The sequence below is a fragment of the Xenopus tropicalis genome, chromosome 4 (assembly GCF_000004195.4).
Source record: "Xenopus tropicalis strain Nigerian chromosome 4, UCB_Xtro_10.0, whole genome shotgun sequence".
In the NCBI taxonomy this organism is placed as follows: Eukaryota; Metazoa; Chordata; class Amphibia; order Anura; family Pipidae; genus Xenopus; species Xenopus tropicalis.
The window spans coordinates 52597013-52616099 of record NC_030680.2 but is presented as its reverse complement, the minus strand read 5'-3'; the positions used below and the strand labels follow the sequence as shown (position 1 = coordinate 52616099).

General features: G+C 40.0%; 1 protein-coding gene across 2 annotated transcripts in view; it reads left to right on the top strand.

The window, feature by feature from the left end:
* The first annotated feature begins 18043 nt into the window (after window positions 1–18043).
* Window positions 18044–19087, top strand: part of gan (gigaxonin) — a 40233-nt gene continuing 39189 nt past the window's right edge. The window contains exons 1-2 of one of the 2 annotated variants that reach the window (XM_012961106.3): window positions 18044–18138; window positions 18261–18468. In XM_012961106.3, coding sequence (XP_012816560.1) covers window positions 18284–18468 — 185 coding nt within the window. In that variant the 5' untranslated portion in view covers window positions 18044–18138; window positions 18261–18283. 2 annotated transcript variants of the gene reach the window in all.

The following is a 19087-nucleotide window of genomic DNA, read 5'->3' as shown; positions in this document are numbered from 1 at the left end:
TTGTGGAACAGAATGGTGTAAAATGTAGAAAATAACTTTTTTACAACAAGTAAAAACTGTAGCTGCTCCTCACAAAGTAAAATTATGTTTTGTTTGTGTCATTTCATTGTAATTTATCTCCTTACAATATGTTAACACTGTGAAACTAAATATTAACTGTGATCACTGTCTCTAACTACTGAGAATCTCTCTAGGCCAGTCATAAAGCTACTGAAGTAAAGTTTGTAATTTATATGTCTATTAATAAATGAGTTTCTGTTGGTTTTAAATTAAGAAATGTATTGATTGTATTTGTATTTCCTCCTGTGAAATGTTGTCATATAAAAGACTGTTATTACATGCTCAATATGTGGATATGCATGCTAGCAAATATAAGAATAGTTAGTTTTATAAACCAAAGATGTATGACTCTGCTCTTATACACTTGTAGTTCATAGATATATAAGCACAGTATAGTGTATATTGTACCATATCTCATCATCATTTTCACGTTTAGAAGAGTTCAAAGTGTAATAATGGTTATACACATCAAGCTTCACGTACAAGTGTAAAGTTCAGTCTTCATTCTGCAAAACACACAGAAAAATCTCATTAAAGAGCAAAATCTATTTATGTAATTGTCAATATATTAGGAAGATAGCTACATCTAATGGAAATGAAAAAATGAGTGAGAAAGGAAGCTCTGAAGCTATAAACGCAGGGGCTGCATGACAAGGGATCCGAATGACCAGCAGCCACATTACACTGGTTTATGTTTAAAGATTGAAAAAATCAGATGCAGCTGTGATTGGGTGAGAAGCAGTAAGTTAAGGAGGGGGAAAGCTGGGCCGGGGGGTGGAGAAGGATAGGGATATGATGTCACAAAAGAAGGAGTTCACTTCCTATCTTCTGAACAGGTAGAAACATCCCACCCGCCCTCCCCTCTTTTTTGCATATTTTGTAAAATGCCAGGATATTTTCTTCTTTATGCTCTCATATTATCTATTAATAACAGAATGTGAATGTTTTCCTATATGCACTGTTATATTGTGGTTTCGGTAACACTATACAGTATGAATGTGAGAGTCTGCATGGTATTATTTATGTTAAATAAAAGTCAAATCCTTGATCCAGGGAATTTTCCGATCGCCAGGTGGGGTCAGGAAGGAATTTTTTCCCTCTTGAGGCATAATTGGCACAGGCTTCAGGCTGGGTTTTTTGCCTTCCTCTGGATCAAAACAGTGGCTATATGGTAATGTATTTTAAGTTGTTTCTGTCACAGCAGCGGTAGGACCTTGCCAGAGTACTGCACAGGAAATTTTAGAAGAGGGAGAAAGGAGCTTCTCTCCTTTGACTGCACGGTGGGTTGATTGATACAGACGCTACTACTGCTTGTGCTAGGTGACAGCCTGCTTGGATTTCCTATCATCGAGGCACTGCAGATTCAGGACCGGCAGCAGGGCTGCTGAACTTCTCTCATGGTGGGAGATGCAGCTCCTGCTCGTAGCAGAGTTTGGGGCCATCCTCTCTGTAGGTATAGGCAGCCTAATACTCAGTGGTGGATATAATGACATAGTGCTGATCTCAAGTCTTCAGTAAGGAACAGCAGAGCATAGTAGCGATCTCTTATGGAATTCTGGCTTTGAATATTGCCTTGGGGTGAGGCTGGCATGGTCCTATTTATTTGATAAAATGTAAATAAATGCTGTGGCCTCTTTTTACCCATTTCCGGCTCCTGGTGTTTTATAAATGTATGTAACAATGGGGTTCAGAGGGATGGCTGAAGGCGAAGGGAAATTGAGGAGTCCCCTTGTTATGACATGTGCAATAAAAGTAAGCTTATCAATAAAGTAAGATAACAGTATTACAGTTTCCCTGTTAGCAGGTACTTTCAGCAAATCAGTCCAATAGGAATATTGGGTTGTCTCATACATACACCCTCTAATTTCTAAAAGTATGAGTTACAGAGTCTCAGTAGTAGTTATAACCTGCGTGTCAGTTGTAGTTATTACAGGTAAACAATTAAGCAACTCCCTACAATTATATATATTAGCCCTATGCAGATACAGAGAATAGAGCGCCAATGCTGAAGTCCTGCTTGACTAGTAAAACAATGCAATAAATTCAAAAGTCAAAATTGTGGCTTGTACATTTAAACATTAAAGGACAAGAAAAGCAAGATGCAGTAAATGTAATCGCTGGTGTTCCTTTTAGAAAAAAAATGCACCATCCGAGGGAAAAAACAGAGCACCGTCACCCTATTTTACTTAACTTACTCTAGGGGGTATATTTATTATAGTATTTAAAGCCAACATCACCGGGGATGCTGCCCATAACAACCAATCAGCAATTAGAATTTAGTGGTCACCTACAAGTTAGAAACAAAAGCAAAGATCTGATTGGTTGCTAAGGACAACATCACAGGTGATGTTGGGTTGCACACAATAAAAATATGCACAGAACAATTTACAACCTTATGGGCAATGGACTAAACGGCCCTTGACTTTTAAAAGATCTTAGCGTGTATGGCCACCTTAAGGCCACAATGGGGCTGATTCTCAACTGATCTGCTGGCATCTGCACTCTGTGTATGCACCCAGAAACACTATGCCAGCCCAGGCGCAGATACATGGAGTGGATTTTGGCTATTTTCTTGCTATTATTTCACACTGCACAGGTACAGATGGTCCACAGGGTCAGAATCCAGGAATCTACCATGACCCCTGTAAAACCCAAAACCAAGCAAAGGCAGAAAAATATTTTACAAAATACTATTATTAGATTAGATTATATTAGTGACTGGAATACAGACATCACAACAGTTCTTCTATCTGAAAACACACTTTTACAAATACATTTCATTCTGCTACAGCACCCTCTACTGGGTTTTTATAATCAGTACAATAATTCCAGTTAATCTGCATAAACTAAAAATCCATAAATACTCACTGTATTGACTGGAATACACAAATCTGAAGTATAATAGACACAAAAATGATTCCAACTAAATTTGGTTTTATTGCTAAATAACATTTGTGTCATTAACATAAACTTTGTAAAAATGAAACAATGTTTCATTTTGGGATTAATAAACCCAACAAAGTGGTAATGTGATCCTTGTTTTCTGACGTAGGGGGCTTTAATACACACTGGGAATTTTTACCAGTGGGAATTTGCACATGGACAGTAACTCAAGGGAACCATGACTGGCTGAAAAATATACTCACTGATTGGTTGCTATGGGTTAATGCCCAGGTGCAAATGTATTGCTTAGGGCCGTGACACACAGGGAGATTAGTCGCGCCGCAACAAATCTCCGTTGTCATGGGCGACTAATCTCCCCGCAATGCCATCCAACCGGCTAAAATGTAAATCGACAGTGGGATGGTATACGCGGCGCCGCGATTAGCCGAAGTCGCCGGTTTTCTCTATAGGGGTGGGAACCTTATTATCACAGGGTGGTCAGTTGGTTGATGAGAACAGGGAACAAGCAGAAATTTTGAACTATTTATTTTTCATCTATCTATACAACTGAGGAGCCAGGTAATCAAGGCTTCCCTTTTAATAGACCCAATTCTAGTAATATAACTACTGACGCATGGGTCACTCGGGCGGAAATTCAAGAGACTTGAACATGTAAAGGTAAACAAAGCTCCAGGACCGGATGGGATTCATCCCAGGGCAGCTTAGCACTGTAATTGCCAAACCTCTTCATTTAATTTTTCAGGATTCATTGAGGTCTGACATGGTGCCCCAAGACTGGTGAATTGCTAATGTGGTGCCGTTATTTAAAAAGGGATCCTGTTCTTAGCCTGAAAACTATAGGCCTGTTAGTCTGACATTAGTAGTAGGAAAACTTTTGGAAGGGGTAATAAGGTATAGGGAACTTGAATACATTGCAAATCACAATATTATAAGTTTGTGTCAGCATGGTTTAATTTAGACTAATTTAATCGCCTTTTATGAGGAGGTGACCAGGAACCTTGATGCTGGAATGGCAGTTGATGTCATCTACTTAGACCAGGGATCCCCAACCTTTCTTACTAGTGAGCCACAGTAAAATGTAAAAAGACTTGTAGAGCAACACAAGCATCATACAAGTTTATGGAGGTGCCAAATAAGGGCTAAGATTGGCTATTAGGTAGCCTCTATGCACACTATCAGCTTACAGGAGGCTTTATTTGTATGGGCACTTTATTAAACGGGAACAAATATAATATTGCAATTATTCTGGCAACAAAACATTGGATTGGCAGTTATCACACTCGCCAGAAAATACGCTACATACTAATTAACGCAAGTTTTACTATTCAGCAAAATGGGCTAAAGACAAAATTGTTGCCAGAATATTTGCAAACATTTAAACCATATAGCATATTGATGCTGTTACTGATAAATGTAAGAGTGTAGGGGAAACTACATGAAAGTATAGGAAAAAGGAAGGAAAAATAATTAGACATTACTCAGTTAAAAGTAGAAAAATCAAACAACTTTTATTTTTACACTAAAATTCTTAAATTTTTTTTTTTTTTTAAATCTGAAAAACTTAGGGCTTGCTGCCCATAAATAAGTCAACTTTCTGCTCCACTCTGGCCAACTGGGCCTTCATGGAGGCAAGGTCCTCTTGTATGGACCGAAGAGTGAGGTCCAAGCTGGATGGTGATGTCTGGGTCCCCACTTCTTCGGTCGGAGGACTTGCCTCAACCCAGTCTTCGGCCAGGGGAGCAGAACTTGGCTCGGGTGGCTCGGGTGCCTCAGGGGCCTGCTGGTCGGCCTCGAGTGGCTCGGGTGGCTCGGGTGCCTCAGGGGCCTGTCGGGCCTCGGGGGCCTGTTGGTCGGCCTCGGGTGGCTCGGGGGCCTGTTGGTCGGCCTCGGGTGGCTCGGGGGCCTGTTGGGCCTCGGGGGCCTGTTGGTCGGCCTCGGGTACCTCAGGGGCCTGTTGGTCGGCCTCGGGTGGCTCGGGGGCCTGTTGGGCCTGGAGAGCCTCTGCAGCCTGGTGTGCCTGGGGTTGGGCCTCTGGATGAGGCGCTACATCCAGCTGAAGGTCTGTGAGATAGTATTGCAAGATGTTAGTTAAATATATTATACATATATATATATATATATATATATATATATATATATATACATTCATACACAAAGGGCCACCGTCATAAATAACGGGGCCCCTCACAACATTTTTTGGGCCCCCCTCCTCCCACGCCCCCAATGGCCCCTCCCCCTGTGAACCCTCACATCAATACAAAGGACACACAGACATTGTTAGCCAGGGCCCCCTAAAATATTCGGGCCCTTCCCCCAAATGGGCTGCTCCCTGCCGCTTCCCCCCTGCTTTAAACTTATTTATGCATATGTTTTGCCAAATAGATGTGTATATATATATATGTGTATATGTTTTTTTTTCAAAATGCCACAACATATTTAACATTCCCTCTTTATTGTGAACTTTATTGTGTGTGGTTTTTAAAAAAACATGCATATATACACATATATATAGGAACAGGTCAAAGCAGGCACTCATGTATAACGAAGTAGTAAGATAAATGTAAGGTCATGCACCTGGGATGTAAAAAGAAGTAAGGATTTTTTACTGTGAGAGCTGTGAAGTTGTGGAATTCCCTCCCCGAATCAGTTGTGCTGGCGGATACATTATATAACTTTAAGAAGGGGCTGGATGGATTCTTAGCAAGTGAGGGAATAAAAGGTTATGGGAGATAGCTCTTAGTACAAGTGAGGGAATACAGGGGTATGGGAGATAGCTCTCAGTACAAGTGAGGGAATACAGGGGTAGGGGAGATAGCTCTCAGTACAAGTTGATCCAGGGACTGGTCCGATTGCCATCTTGGAGTCAGGAAGGAATTTTTTCCCCTCTGAGGCAAATTAGAGAGGCTTCAGATGGGGTTTTTGCCTTCCTCTGGATAAACTAGTAGTTAGGCAGGTTATATATATAGGCATTATGGTTGAACGTGATGGACGTATGTCTTTTTTCAACCCAACTTACTATGTTACTATGTAATAATTTGCCTGGGTGCAGTATAAAGTAAGCAAGGACTTGATCCAAATAAAAATTTTTTGGTTTTTTTTGCATCTAAGACCTGAGTGTGCAGCATATTCTTTCTAGTTTTGTACATATATATATATAGAATATACATTTCTTCAATTTTTAAAAGTTCAATAATTACCTTCCGCTATTTCAGCTATTAATTCTGGACTCCTGCGCTTCATATCCGACCATATCCACTGGAGAGTCCTGAGGTCCATTTGGAGGGCATAGCGGTGTTGTAACCTTGTAACCTCCGCATCAGCCTGTGGAGGATTGCCCTCTTTCTCTTGTGGACCCCTACCATCCCCAGTGGCTGCCTATCATAGGATGAGCGCAGGAGATAGCGGCAGATGTAGCGCCTCTCCACCAGTCGTAGCTCCGATACCCCAGGCATGTTCACTCTCTCAATCACAGCAGGCTCTGAAACAAAATGGCCGCAAGTCGCGCCTATCACGAGATTACAAATGGCGAATAGTCACCAAAATATAACGTGTAGTGTATTTGTCGCGACAAAACGCGCAATATAATATAGCGATTAAATATTTACTGCTATAGTACTGTATAATATCGCGACTAAATACTTACCGCTATTGTACTGTATATTTTGGCGACTAAATATTTACCACTATTCTCCTGTATATTTTGGCGACTAAATTTTTACCACTATTGTACTGTATATTAGTAGCGAAATTCCATTTCCGAATTCCAATTCCGAATTCCAAGACTTTAGTGAAATTGAGTAAAAAGACACATACTTGAATAAATAACACTGTAAGTCCATATTTTATTGGCAAAAACTCATTTACTGTACCTTTCTATAATTTTTTGCCTGCCTGTAGTAGGAGTTAATTTTCGCATACCCGAATGCGATATTTAGCGCGAAAAAGTTATAGTGAATCATGCGATCGTATTCTTTTCAGCGCGGAAATTAACGCATGCGGTAAAACTAGCGCGAGAAATACCGCATGCGAAAATGGCGACTTATCGCACGCGATAATACTATGGTGAATCGCGCGCTAATTTTCGCATCTTTTTTACTGCAAAAAAGCGTGCGATCATTTTTATCGCACTTTAGTGAATCGGGCCCATTGTGTTTAACATTTATTTTGTTTCTTTTATGTAGAGTTATATCTTTAGTTTACTTTTCATAGTTATTACCATCGAAATAAAGAAATGAAGTAACAAAATGAAATAAAAGAGAGCCAAGGGATAAACAAGTGAAAAAGAAAAGAAATAAAGGAAACTTATCAACATAATATGTAAGTAATGTAGTATTCGCCCTTTCTTAATTAAGATGTTACAGTTTTGTCTAGTTAACTATCTTTCTTTACTTTCCCTTCTTTAGGTAGCTGCTGCCCGTTTTTACACGTTCTGGTAAGTATTTTCGTTTTACTCTTTATTTCTCTCTCTTTTTTGTTTTTTGTGCCTTATAGGTTTGTATTTTGGTTCCCTGCCTTAGATTGGGGTCCTGGGATCCTCTATCTACTTCCTTTCCCTATGAATTCCTTCCAAGGAAGCCACACTGCTGTAAATTCTAGATACTTGTTATGGATAGATGTTAGGTCTTCCATCAGGCATATTTCATTTACTATTTGGTACCATCTTTCTATTGTTGGAGAACTTTCTTTTCTCCAGTTCATTGGGATTAGTGCTTTAGCTGCTAATAACAACTGGAGTAGTAGGTATTTTTTAGAGTTTTCTTTTGGTTCATACTTGTGAAAGAGCATTATTGCTTGTACATCTAACGATATTGGTTCGTTGAGTATGTCGGCACAGTTCTCCTTTATTTGGGCCCAGTATTCTTGTATCTTGGGGCAAGTATACCAAATGTGGGTTAGGTTCCCCTACCCATTTTGCATCTCCAGCGTTTATCTGTAGGTAATACCTTAAATTTATAGAGCTGTGTTGGTGTCCTATACCATCTGGATAGGAGCTTGTATGATTACTCTTGAAACCTATTACTTATCGAACATTTTGCGGTGATGTGAAATATGTTTTCCCAATTTTCTTCTGAGAATGTGGTATTTAATTCTCTTTCCCATGATTTACTATATTGAGGTAGATTTGTATATTTATAGTCTCGTAGTATTTTATATAGTAATGATAAAATATGCCTGAGTTCAACCTCCATTGAACATCATTTTTCAAAGTTTGTTAGTTCTTTATTCATGCTTTTGTCTATTTTTAATGTTTGTATAAAATGGTTTACTTGTTTAATTCTCCACTCGTCTCTTTGAGCCCAAAGTTCTTTGTTTTTCATTGCTTTATGTATTGGGTCTGCTCTTGTCTTATATTTCTTATAGAGGAGCAGAATTTTAGAATACTATGTGGGGAATTCACAAAAGTGGTGATAACCAATTACCATAAGGATGACCCTGGGTGTTAGGCAGCAGGTTAAAGGGATATAGGGGAGGAGAGTAACTATTTAGTGGGTTGGTGGGGGGCTGTTTGGGCCTCTATATACCTGCTTTTCATGTTTGGTATCAGCGCTCACTGCTTTTATTATTTACAACTTACAGTATGTGGGGTATCTTATGGTGTGATCCACTGTATATAGTTTACTTGGTGGTGTCAGTACCCACTGCCTCTCTTTATGAGGCATATTTATCAAAGGGTTAAAGTGAAAATTTGGAGAAGTTTCACCAAAAATCAAGAATCCTCCAATTTACTAAAAGGAGAATACAACAAGTTCGTAGTGATGAAAATTATCTTTGCATTGACGTAGATTTACGTCTCCAGGTGAAATTTAATCAGTTAATATTCTCCAATTTACCAAGAGCTCAAGAACAAATTTTTGCCAAGAAAAATTGCGCCAGGTTCAGGCTGGCAAACTTTCATTATAAAGATAGAGCAGCTACTTTTGAAACTCATTATCTACCTGTACATCACACCCTCCATGTAAAGTTTCCACATACGTAATTTTTCTAGAGAATTTTACCCATTACCATTGTATGGGAAAAATACACTGGCGAATTGTCATAGAAAATTTACCACATTTCCAGAAACAATTTCATCTTTATACAAGTGAATAAAAGCAAACTCTTTAATGAAATGTCAGATGTTAATGCTGATTGATCCGATAGAAAATCAAACAGTTGTTTTCGAATAGTTGCAGGCAAGTCATTGAAAAGCTAATGAATGAAACGGTTGAGCTTGAATGTGGAAAATACGGACTGTAATGGACTTAAAGGGAAAATATACACCTACAACATTCCTAAAAATAAGCACATTAAATAGGACTAAAATCAGCTGGTAAATTACTAGCTAGGGCTGAGGCTGGAATTACAATTTACTGGCAATGCCTCACTCACTCTGCCCATTTCCCAGCCCACTCCACCCATTTCCCCACCACATGCAATGCTCCCACCTGCTCCCCTGACCAGTGCCCGAACTAGGATTAGGCAGAATAGGCACCTGCCTATGGCACTACAGAGTAGGTGACGCTAGGCACGTACCTCCTCATCTACCCCTAGCTACAGGCAGCTAAAAGAGTAGCAATGCAATGCGCTGCCAACTTGTCACAATTACGCATCACTGCAGTATTTTTTGTGAAATGCATCTCTCTTCTCCCTGAAATAATATGTAACTTAAATGTTTGTCATTATCTGTCTAGGTTTTCTCCTGGTAAGACTAGCCTATAACTTTACTTACTTGCGAGGTCGGTAACACGGTAAGATAAACATTATAAAAAACCTTAGCTAATAGGAAATGTTTAACAACATGCACCCATGTGCATTTCAACTTTGTACCTCAACAACTCCCTATACAAGTCTTACAGCTCAGTGGGTAGAGGATAATAACACTTTGAAGCAATCAGTTTTCACATTTAGGTATTAGACTCGCACATACATAATTATGTATAGTAAATCCATGGATATTTCCAAACAAGAGGCACTCTTAGGGGTAGCTTTACTAAATCTTTTTTTTTTTATTTTCAAATTTGTTTTTCCCAAATGTCTGATATTTACTAAAAAAAAGTCTCAAGGAAAAGTCACTCCAAGAAAAGTTCGACTTTTTCTAATTATGCCTGCAAAAATCCAGACTTTATCGACTCGTTGTTGCAACAATTCAAAAGAAGTCTGGATTTTCTAACAAAACCCAATGAAGTCTCTAAAGTTTTAAGACAAAAGAACTCCAAGGAAAGACAAGGGACCTTTGCCATTGACTTCTACATGAACTCAGCAAGTTTGAATCTTGGGAATTCTCAAATTCGGAATTTTAGCCATTTAAACACATAGTAAATCTTGGAAAAGTTGCAGTGGTTTTTCTCTGCAACTGTTACGAAAAAAAAAATCCGACTCAACTATAAAATAAAATAATCAATGGTTAGTAAACGAGCCCCTAAATATCACTGTTCACATCATGGCTCTGAATGCTGCTGCATTTTCCCCTTCAGGCCCTAAATATCTAGCTAAGGGGTTCTTGCATTATAATGGGCCTATAAGCAATACACTGGACACATGCAATGTTACATCAGGAAACTGCAGAAAAAGACTCTTTTTTTAATTAATTTACTACTCATATGATTTACAATTGCCTTGTGCAGACAATTGTCTAAAAATGTCAAATACATGCATATATATATATATATATCTTCATTTGATTTGACTGAAAAAGAGCTGCATTGTACACCCTGGGTGTATAGAACATCCCACTGAAAGGAAACTGGTCTCCACTTTATGCTGTAGGGTGGATGAGGAAGAGGAATTTATTTTTTTAAAAGCTCACCACCCCAGTATCTGTAAGGTGATTGGTGACCAAGCTGTCTATCATCATATGTGCTGGGGATTAGCAGCCTATTATTAGGGGACAAGTTTCTGTCTAACCCTAGAACAATAGGTGCAAAAAGCCTTATTAACATTTTATAAACAAGTAAAACACTGATTATATATAAGATATAAATTAAACTTTTTTTAAACAGTTTTTACCTCACATTTGCATTGTTATGGTAGTTTTAGCTTAATCAATGAGACAATAATAACATTTTGTGTGAATATATTGTAAACATTTTTATTAAAAGAAAAAGTAAAGCCTCCCAGGCAAATGTTTAGTTTTAGCAGCAGTGCCCCCTCTTTAACCACTTCATTGACATTTGCCCCAACTTATCTGTGCCCACATAGCATGTCCTGAACTACAGAGCTGCTTAACAGCATTGGTCCCCACCTGTTTCCAGCAGCCATCTTGGTGGCACATACACACTGGCACCCAAACTAGGATATTGGGGTACAGGGTTGGACTGGCCCGACAAGGCAATGGATAAAAACCAAGTGGGCCCTAGTCCTGTTGGGCCCCTTATCACCGGGCATGTTGGTGAGTGGGCCGGATTGCTGCTGACCCTTAAATCTTGTTACAGAAGTGGAATTACGCAGAAATATAGAAAACATTAGAAAGCCCAGATTGTCCTGAAAAAATTATGTATAGTTTCCCTGGGCAAACTAAAATTACCCCTCAGGAAAATGCCCCAAAGTGAAATGGCAAATGGCGTATGAAATGCAAAATCCTGGTGGTAAAATCCTTATCCCAAGGCTCATGTAGCTGTGGGACTGGGTTTGATGGCACAGACAGATTTACTAACAGCTAAAGGCAAATTCATAAAAAAAAATGTCGGGAAAATGACAAAATCTGAAAACTGTCTGTTTAAAAGACATATATTGATTTTTGTGAATATATTCATTTTTATTTAAAGGAAAATTAAAGCCTCCCAGGCAAAATTTTAGTTTTAGCAGCAGTGCCCCCTCTTTAAAGGACAAGGCAACTCAAAATATAATTTTTTGCCTAATTAAAGAAACCAAAATTCTAAGCAGCTTTGCAATATACATTTATTACAAGTTTGTAATGGTTTTTGAGTTATTTGTATATATAATTGCTATTACAAGCAGTGCTTGCCTGTCCTTTTCTATTCTCTGCCCTGGGGGCTCAGACTGTTGAAACAGTGTAACACAAGGCAGCAGCCTGACAGACCTGACTCGCTGGAGAAGCAAGACCTTTGCAACATTGTTAAAAATGTAACAACCAGGAGTTCAGCAAATGTTGCTTTCAATAGCAATTACATTTACAAATAACGTTTAAAGTGCTACAAATTTTTAATTGTTTCATATTGGAAAGTTGCTTAGAATTATGTTTTTTTTGGGGGTTGACATGCCCTTTAAAGGGGACATATACCATAAATTGTAACAATGCACTAAACCATGTAAAATAATGTAAAATAGAAGTGCTTTTATTTTAATACCTTTGGGTTCAATTATGTCCATAACTGCTTGAAAACTGTGCTCTACCCAGCCCTTATGCCAGCTTCTGGTTTAGACTCTTCACGCTTCAGTGTGTGGCTGGGGCCCTGGCCCTGAAAGACTTCAGCAGAGCTACTTAAAGTGCAGTGTATATGCATAGGGTGGGCGGGGCTTAGCGATGTCACAGGCAGTCAGTTCCTGCTCTACTCGCTCCTCTCCCCCCCCCCCGGGCTGGATTGCTGCTGCCCAGTAATGAGTAGGGGCTAGAGAATAAGGTATTTAGACCCTTAAATCTTGTTACAGAAGTGGAATTACACAGAAATATAGAAAAAAAATGATAGATTGTCCTGAAAAAAAAATGATGTATAGTTTCCCTGTGCAAACTAAAATTACCCCTCAGGAAATGCCCCCAAAGTGAAATGGCATATGAAATGCAAAATCCTGCTGGTAAAATCCTTATTCCAAGCCAAGGCTCATGTAGATTTGGGACTAGGTTTGATGGCACCGACTAATTTACTAAGAGCTAAAGGCAGATTCATAAAAAAAACATAGGGAAAATGACAAACTCTGAAAACCGTCTGCTTAATAGACAAATTCACAAAAGTGAAGATAGAGGTTTGTGAATTAGGTGGAAAATCCCACAAATCTATCTTCAATATTTTTCTCAAATTTTGTGAATTCCCCCCATCAATGTGTTTAATTTGCTCTCAATTTAACCCTGCAATTCCCAGGGCTGCCCTGCACTATTAGGAATGAATGGGAATACATGTATTTAACATTTGCCCAGTTTGTGTTGCGACCCCTGACTGGACAGTGTTTTGGCAAACGGAACCTGACCACTTTAATATTCATTTTGTATAAAGATGCAAAGGCAATTCGCTGCTCAGAGTTTATTAGTAATCCATTTAGATACATGAGCCGTGGCTGCTTGGGAATCAGTGTAGCCTGCAACATACTCGATACTGGGGCAGTTGTCTAGACAAAACAGCTAAATGGTTAGCGTACCCCCTGCTGAACTATATTCTGGCTGAAGAGTTACTGATAATGCATAGAAATAGGGTGAATGTCATGTACCATATACCAGCAGGGGATAACAGATAGCGCTCAAAGGATATCGCCTGTATTACATACCATCTGGGCACTATTATACGACTCAGGGAATATCTAGTAGTTAGGCAGGTTATATATAGGCATTACAGTTGAACTTGATGTCTTTTTTCAACCCAACTTACTATGTTACTATCTCCATTACTCTCCTATCAGCTCCCCAGTGTAGATTCTGTTCTATGATTATTTCCATATTTCCTAATCAAATTCCCAAAAATAACCCTAAAATGCACTTGCACATTGTCCCTGTGCTGCAGCTCAGCTCACCTATCAATTGGCTTCTTAATGCCAGTGATAAGAAACGGATTTTTCCTGTGACAGTTGCTTTCAGCTGCCATAGACAGCACAATTCCCTTAAAAATGCAAAGAGAGGATTTATGGAAAATGTAAATGCAGCCACTGAAAAAAAATCTGGACATCGCTCCACCAGCCTATTTCTAAAGGCTGATATCTTCACGTTGGGAGGTTATGTGACCGTGCCCAGGGCAGTCACGAGGCGGACCCCGGAGGAGGGAATTGAACCTGCAACCCTGTCGTCACAGGGCGGTCTCCCTACCACTAGGCTATCCTACCTCCTCCCACTTATAGGATGTTTTTTATTTGCTACATAGTGGCAGCTGGTGTATCCTAACTCAGAAGCCTGCTGTTTGCTCAAGACCTATATAACTAGGGGGACTGTTTAATAAGTAGGGAGAATGAATCCTCCATTTATCAACATTCTCTGAGAAAGTTGATAAGTAAGCCCCGGGGGGGGGGGGGGGGGGGGGGTCAGCAGCCTGACAGACCTGACTCGCTGGAGAAGGAAGACGTTTGCAACATTGTTTAAAATGTAACAACCAGGAGTTCAGCAAATGCCGCTTTCAATAGCAATTACATTTACAAATAACGTTTAAAGTGCTACAAATTTTTAATTATTTCATATTGGAAAGTTGCTTAGAATTATGTTTTCTTTCATTATGCAAAAAAATATTTTTGGAGTTGACATGCCCTTTAAAGGGGACATATACCATATATTTTAACAATGCACTAAACCATGTAAAATAATGTAAAATAGAAGTAAGTGCTTTTATTTTAATACCTTTGGGTTCAATTATGTCCATAACTGCTTGAAAACTGTGCTCTACCCAGCCCTTATGCCAGCTTCTGGTTTAGACTCTTCACTCTTCAGTATGTGGCTGGGGCCCTGGCCCAGATAGACTTCAGCAGAGCTACTTAAAGTGCAGTGAATATGCATAGGGTGGGCGGGGCTTAGCGATGTCACAGGCAGTCAGTTCCTGCTCTACTCGCTCCTCTCCCCCCAGGCTGGATTGCTGCTGCTAAGTAATGAGTAGGGGCTAGAGAAGAAGGTATTTAGACCCTTAAATCTTGTTACAAAAGTGGAATTACACAGAAATATAGAAAAAAATGATGTATAATTTCCCTGTGCAAACTAGAATTACCCCTCAGGAAATGCCCCCAAAGTGAAATGGCATATGAAATGCAAAATCCTGCTGGTAAAATCCTTATTCCAAGGTTCATGTAGATTTGGGACTGGGTTTGAAGGCACCGACAAATTTACTAAGAGCTAAAGGCAGATTCATAAAAACAAACGTCTGGAAAATGACAAAATCTGAAAACTGTCTGCTTAAAAGACAAATTCACAAAAGTGGAGATAGAGGTTTGTGAATTAGGTGGAAAATCCCACAAATCTATCTCCACTTTTATTTTGTCTCAATATCACCACTTTTGTGAATTCCCCCTAGGGTTATTCTATAGCAGAACATTTAGGAAGGAATTCACAAAAGTGGAAAAAGTAAAAGTATGTGTTCATGTTTAGGGACAGTTAGAGATGAAAAAAATTATTTAAAACATTTTTGGATTTTGGATTAAAGGAACAGTAACACCAAAAAATAAAAGAGCTTTAAAGTAATTAAAATAAAATGTACTGTTGCCCTGCACTGGTAAAACTGGTGTGTTTGCTACAGTAACACTACTATAATTGATATAATAAGCTGCTGTGTAGCCACGGGGGCAGCTATTGAAGCTGGAAAAAAGGAGAAAAAGCACAGGTTACATAGCAGATAACAGATAAGCTCTGTAGAATACAATAGTGTTTTATCTGTTATCTGCTATGTGCCTGTGCCTTTTCTCCTTTGAATGGCTGCCTCCATGGCTACATAGCAGCTTATAGTAGACTTTCTGAAGTAAACACACAACTTTTACCAGTGCAGGGCAGCAGCACATTATATTTTAGTTACTTTTATACACGTTCATTTTTTGGTGTTACTGTTCCTTTAAGAGCTGTTCTGGTCCTGTTCATAAACTGGCAAATCTCTGCCTTTATGGCTTATTGCCTTTCAGATGGGCACTATACTCACTCATCAAATTAATGTAATATGTTCTTTTGCAGATCCCTTATCCGGAAAACCCCAGATCCAGAGCATTCTGGATAATGGGTCCCATATCTGTATATGGAATTTTTTTCTTTTAGTTTTAGTGATTTTATAAGTTGTACACTAAAAAATATCATTACGTTTCACCAGCTGGCTGCCAAAAGTTACATTAGTGATTAAGCTCAGATCTATCACTTACCTGTTTTACAATCCATGATATTATCTGTGCAAAAACGGCTCATATCATAATATATTTCCTCCACTTGCGAGACATTTTCACATGTTTTTATGTGGATATCGGCTACATGTGCCTGCACCTGAGCGTATTCAATTCATTCGGGTGCAGGCACAGGTAGGGGGATATTAAAGCATATGGAGCGTATTCTCGCCAAGCGTTTTTCAGCTTACCGAAAATATGTGCCATGCGCTTCGTGTGGCATTAGCCTTTGGATTATCATATAACTGGAAGTTAAAATCCAAGTCTGGTGTTTTCAGTCAATGGGATGACAATCAGGTGAGAGTGAGAGACCCTGTTTTATTTAAAGAACAGGGATCCTGCAAACCCTGATTACACATAAAACACACTTGTGGATGTATATCATGGCTCAAATAAAGGCGGTGTACGAGGACCTCAAAAAAGAGTTGCTGATGCCATTAAAGCTGGAAAAGGTTACAAGACTGTCTCTAAAGACTTTGAATTCCAGCAATTAACAGTCAGAGAGATTGTGTAAAAATATACCAAAAATATTGCTGACCATCTACAGCTCACTAAATATCATGTGGACAAACCAGAAGGATACTGGAAGAATGTTTTGTGGATGGATTAAGCCAAAAAATAACTTTTTGGCTTAAATGAAGAATGTTATGTAGGGACCCATAGGGACCCTCTCAAGCTAGGGGTTATCAACCTGAGGAATAAGGTATCTATCCAGTCCTATCTCCAAAGGGGTACAGTGAGTTGTAGTTTAACTATACCCTCAGCTCTGTTCAGGTCTCTTCCACCTAAGCGAAGGCCCATCCTTAGAAAGAGAGTCACACATGCTCTCATATCACTACTAGCCTGGTTTAACCATTCCTAGCCAAACAAGTGTTACAGTTACATTTCGAGAAAAAAAACACACGTAATGATCGGTATTTTGCGATTTTTTCGCAAATTGTCGCAACTTTTTTGTAGCGTTACAACTTGCGCGAATTGTCGCGACTTTTTCGTAGCTGTCGCGCCGAGTACGAAAGTTTCGGATTCATTCAGGCTTCAGTATCGTGACTTTCCTTGGGCCAGGTTGGAGCTGCAGAGTGCCATTGAGTCCTATGGGAGGCTTCCAAAATCATGCAAAGTCTGAAAGTTTTGCCCGCCATTTACGAGCGCTCAATACGAAAAAGTCACGACAATATACGAGCAAATCGTAATGGCTACGAAAAAGTCGCGACAATTTGCGCAAGTCGTAACGGCGACGAAAAAGTCGTAACGGCGATGAAAAAAATCGCAAAAAATATGAAAAAGTCACAAAATGTTCGTTTCCAATTCGAATTTTTGCCCTGCAGATGCCCCTGCTGGCTGCGTCCCCTAACCTCCTTCCCCTGCAGGGGCCCCCACGCAACGTCCTCCCCTGAATGTGCGCAAGTTTAACACGTCAGGGGAGGAACGGTCAGGCAGGGGGAGCACCGCCAAGGGTCAGGTCTGGGCCGCTGGGCCCACAAGGGCCAGTCCGACCCAGGGCCTTTTACAGCCAGGCTGTCACTCTGGTCTGCTTACGTACTGCCGGGGCTCCTGGAGGTATTATTTGTCTGCCTCTTGGACAAATCCAGACCCTTAGCTGTTAGTTGCTTTCCTGTTTTAGCTGTGGGCTATCTTTGTAACAGGCTGTTGTCTATTTGATACAGTTTTCTTTATTAACGTTCCATTGATTTGCAGAACCTGTAGCAACAACAAACCAAAAGGTTATATATGATTTAAATAGGTAGAAAAGCAACATATAAGCCCAATCATTATTTCTCACTTCCCCAGCTAACACAAGCCCTGCCTTCTTTTGAACATGAGTAGAGGCTGCTGCCTGCCACCCCACCCCCGCCTGCCCACCCTTTCCATTTCCAGCATGCCTGTCTCCCTGCCCCCTTATACTGTCTCATTGCTATTTACCTTCACTTCATATTGAGTAACAAAGCAATGCTCTCTGTTGTGTAACAAGCTGCATCCCCAGGCACACTCACTGAGCACTTCCTACTGCATATCACACGTGTGCGCTGGGTGGGGGAATGTTTTGACCACACTGCTGGCGCGCTATGATGACATCACACAGGGATTCAGGGCAGAGAGTGGTGGCAGCCACTGGGCGTGCTTTAGTTTATGTAGTGCAGAGCTGCCTGACGTCTGGGAACCTCTGACACTTTTTGGATTTCCCAGACACAGACTGTAAGATTGTTCTCTCCAGGACTTTCCCTCTGCCGCTGTGCTGTGGCTCTATAGCTAGCTATGTACCTCTCACCTTTAGTGTGACATAGTTCTGTCTCCTTCACTTACCTGTCTTTGTACAGAAATACACGGTCACCTGATCTAGATGTCTGAATCTGAGCCCCAGTGCACAATGACCGAGGTGTGTGACCCCCAGCATGCGGCTAAGCTGCTCCGGGCTCTTGGTTCATTCAGAGGGGAGTCCGGCTTCTGCGACGCACTACTGGTTCTAGAGGGGCAGGAGATCCCTGTACAGAGAAACATACTGGCAGCAGCCAGTCCGTACATAAGGTGAGTAGCTTTAGCTGAATTAACATGTCTGGCTTTGTATTTGTTTACACTCTACAGCAAAAGTTGCAGAGGGAGCTGGGAGTTATAGTTCAAAGCACAAGGGCCTCAGTCAGTAAATCTTTTTTTGCACGCTCAGCATAAAATTCTTTGTAAACGCCACAAGTTCAGTTCAGTATTCAATTAATTCTGTACAGACTGTATAATTGTGACCTGCTGATGATTTTGAAATCTTCCTGCTAAAGGAGTTTGTAACCCAAGTATTTGTACTTAAGAATAGGAGGTCTGTGATTTGTATGTTAGCTATAATGTATCACCTGCTTTTAAATAGATATTAAATGTAGCCACATAAGGCACAATACTGTTGGCTAAGTGCCTTAATAATAGTAATGGAACTCCAGGGTGACTCATGAAATTATTATATTTAACAAAATTGCAGCAGTGCTGTCAATGGGCAATCTGGGGAATGTGCGACCCCCCCCTCCCATCAAAATGTGTAGTTATTTAAGGAAAACTATACCCCAAGCAATGTAGGTCTCTATAAAAATATATTGTATAAACAAACTCTTATGTAAAGCCCTGATTTATCTAAATAAAGCCTTTTTATAAAATATACCTTTTT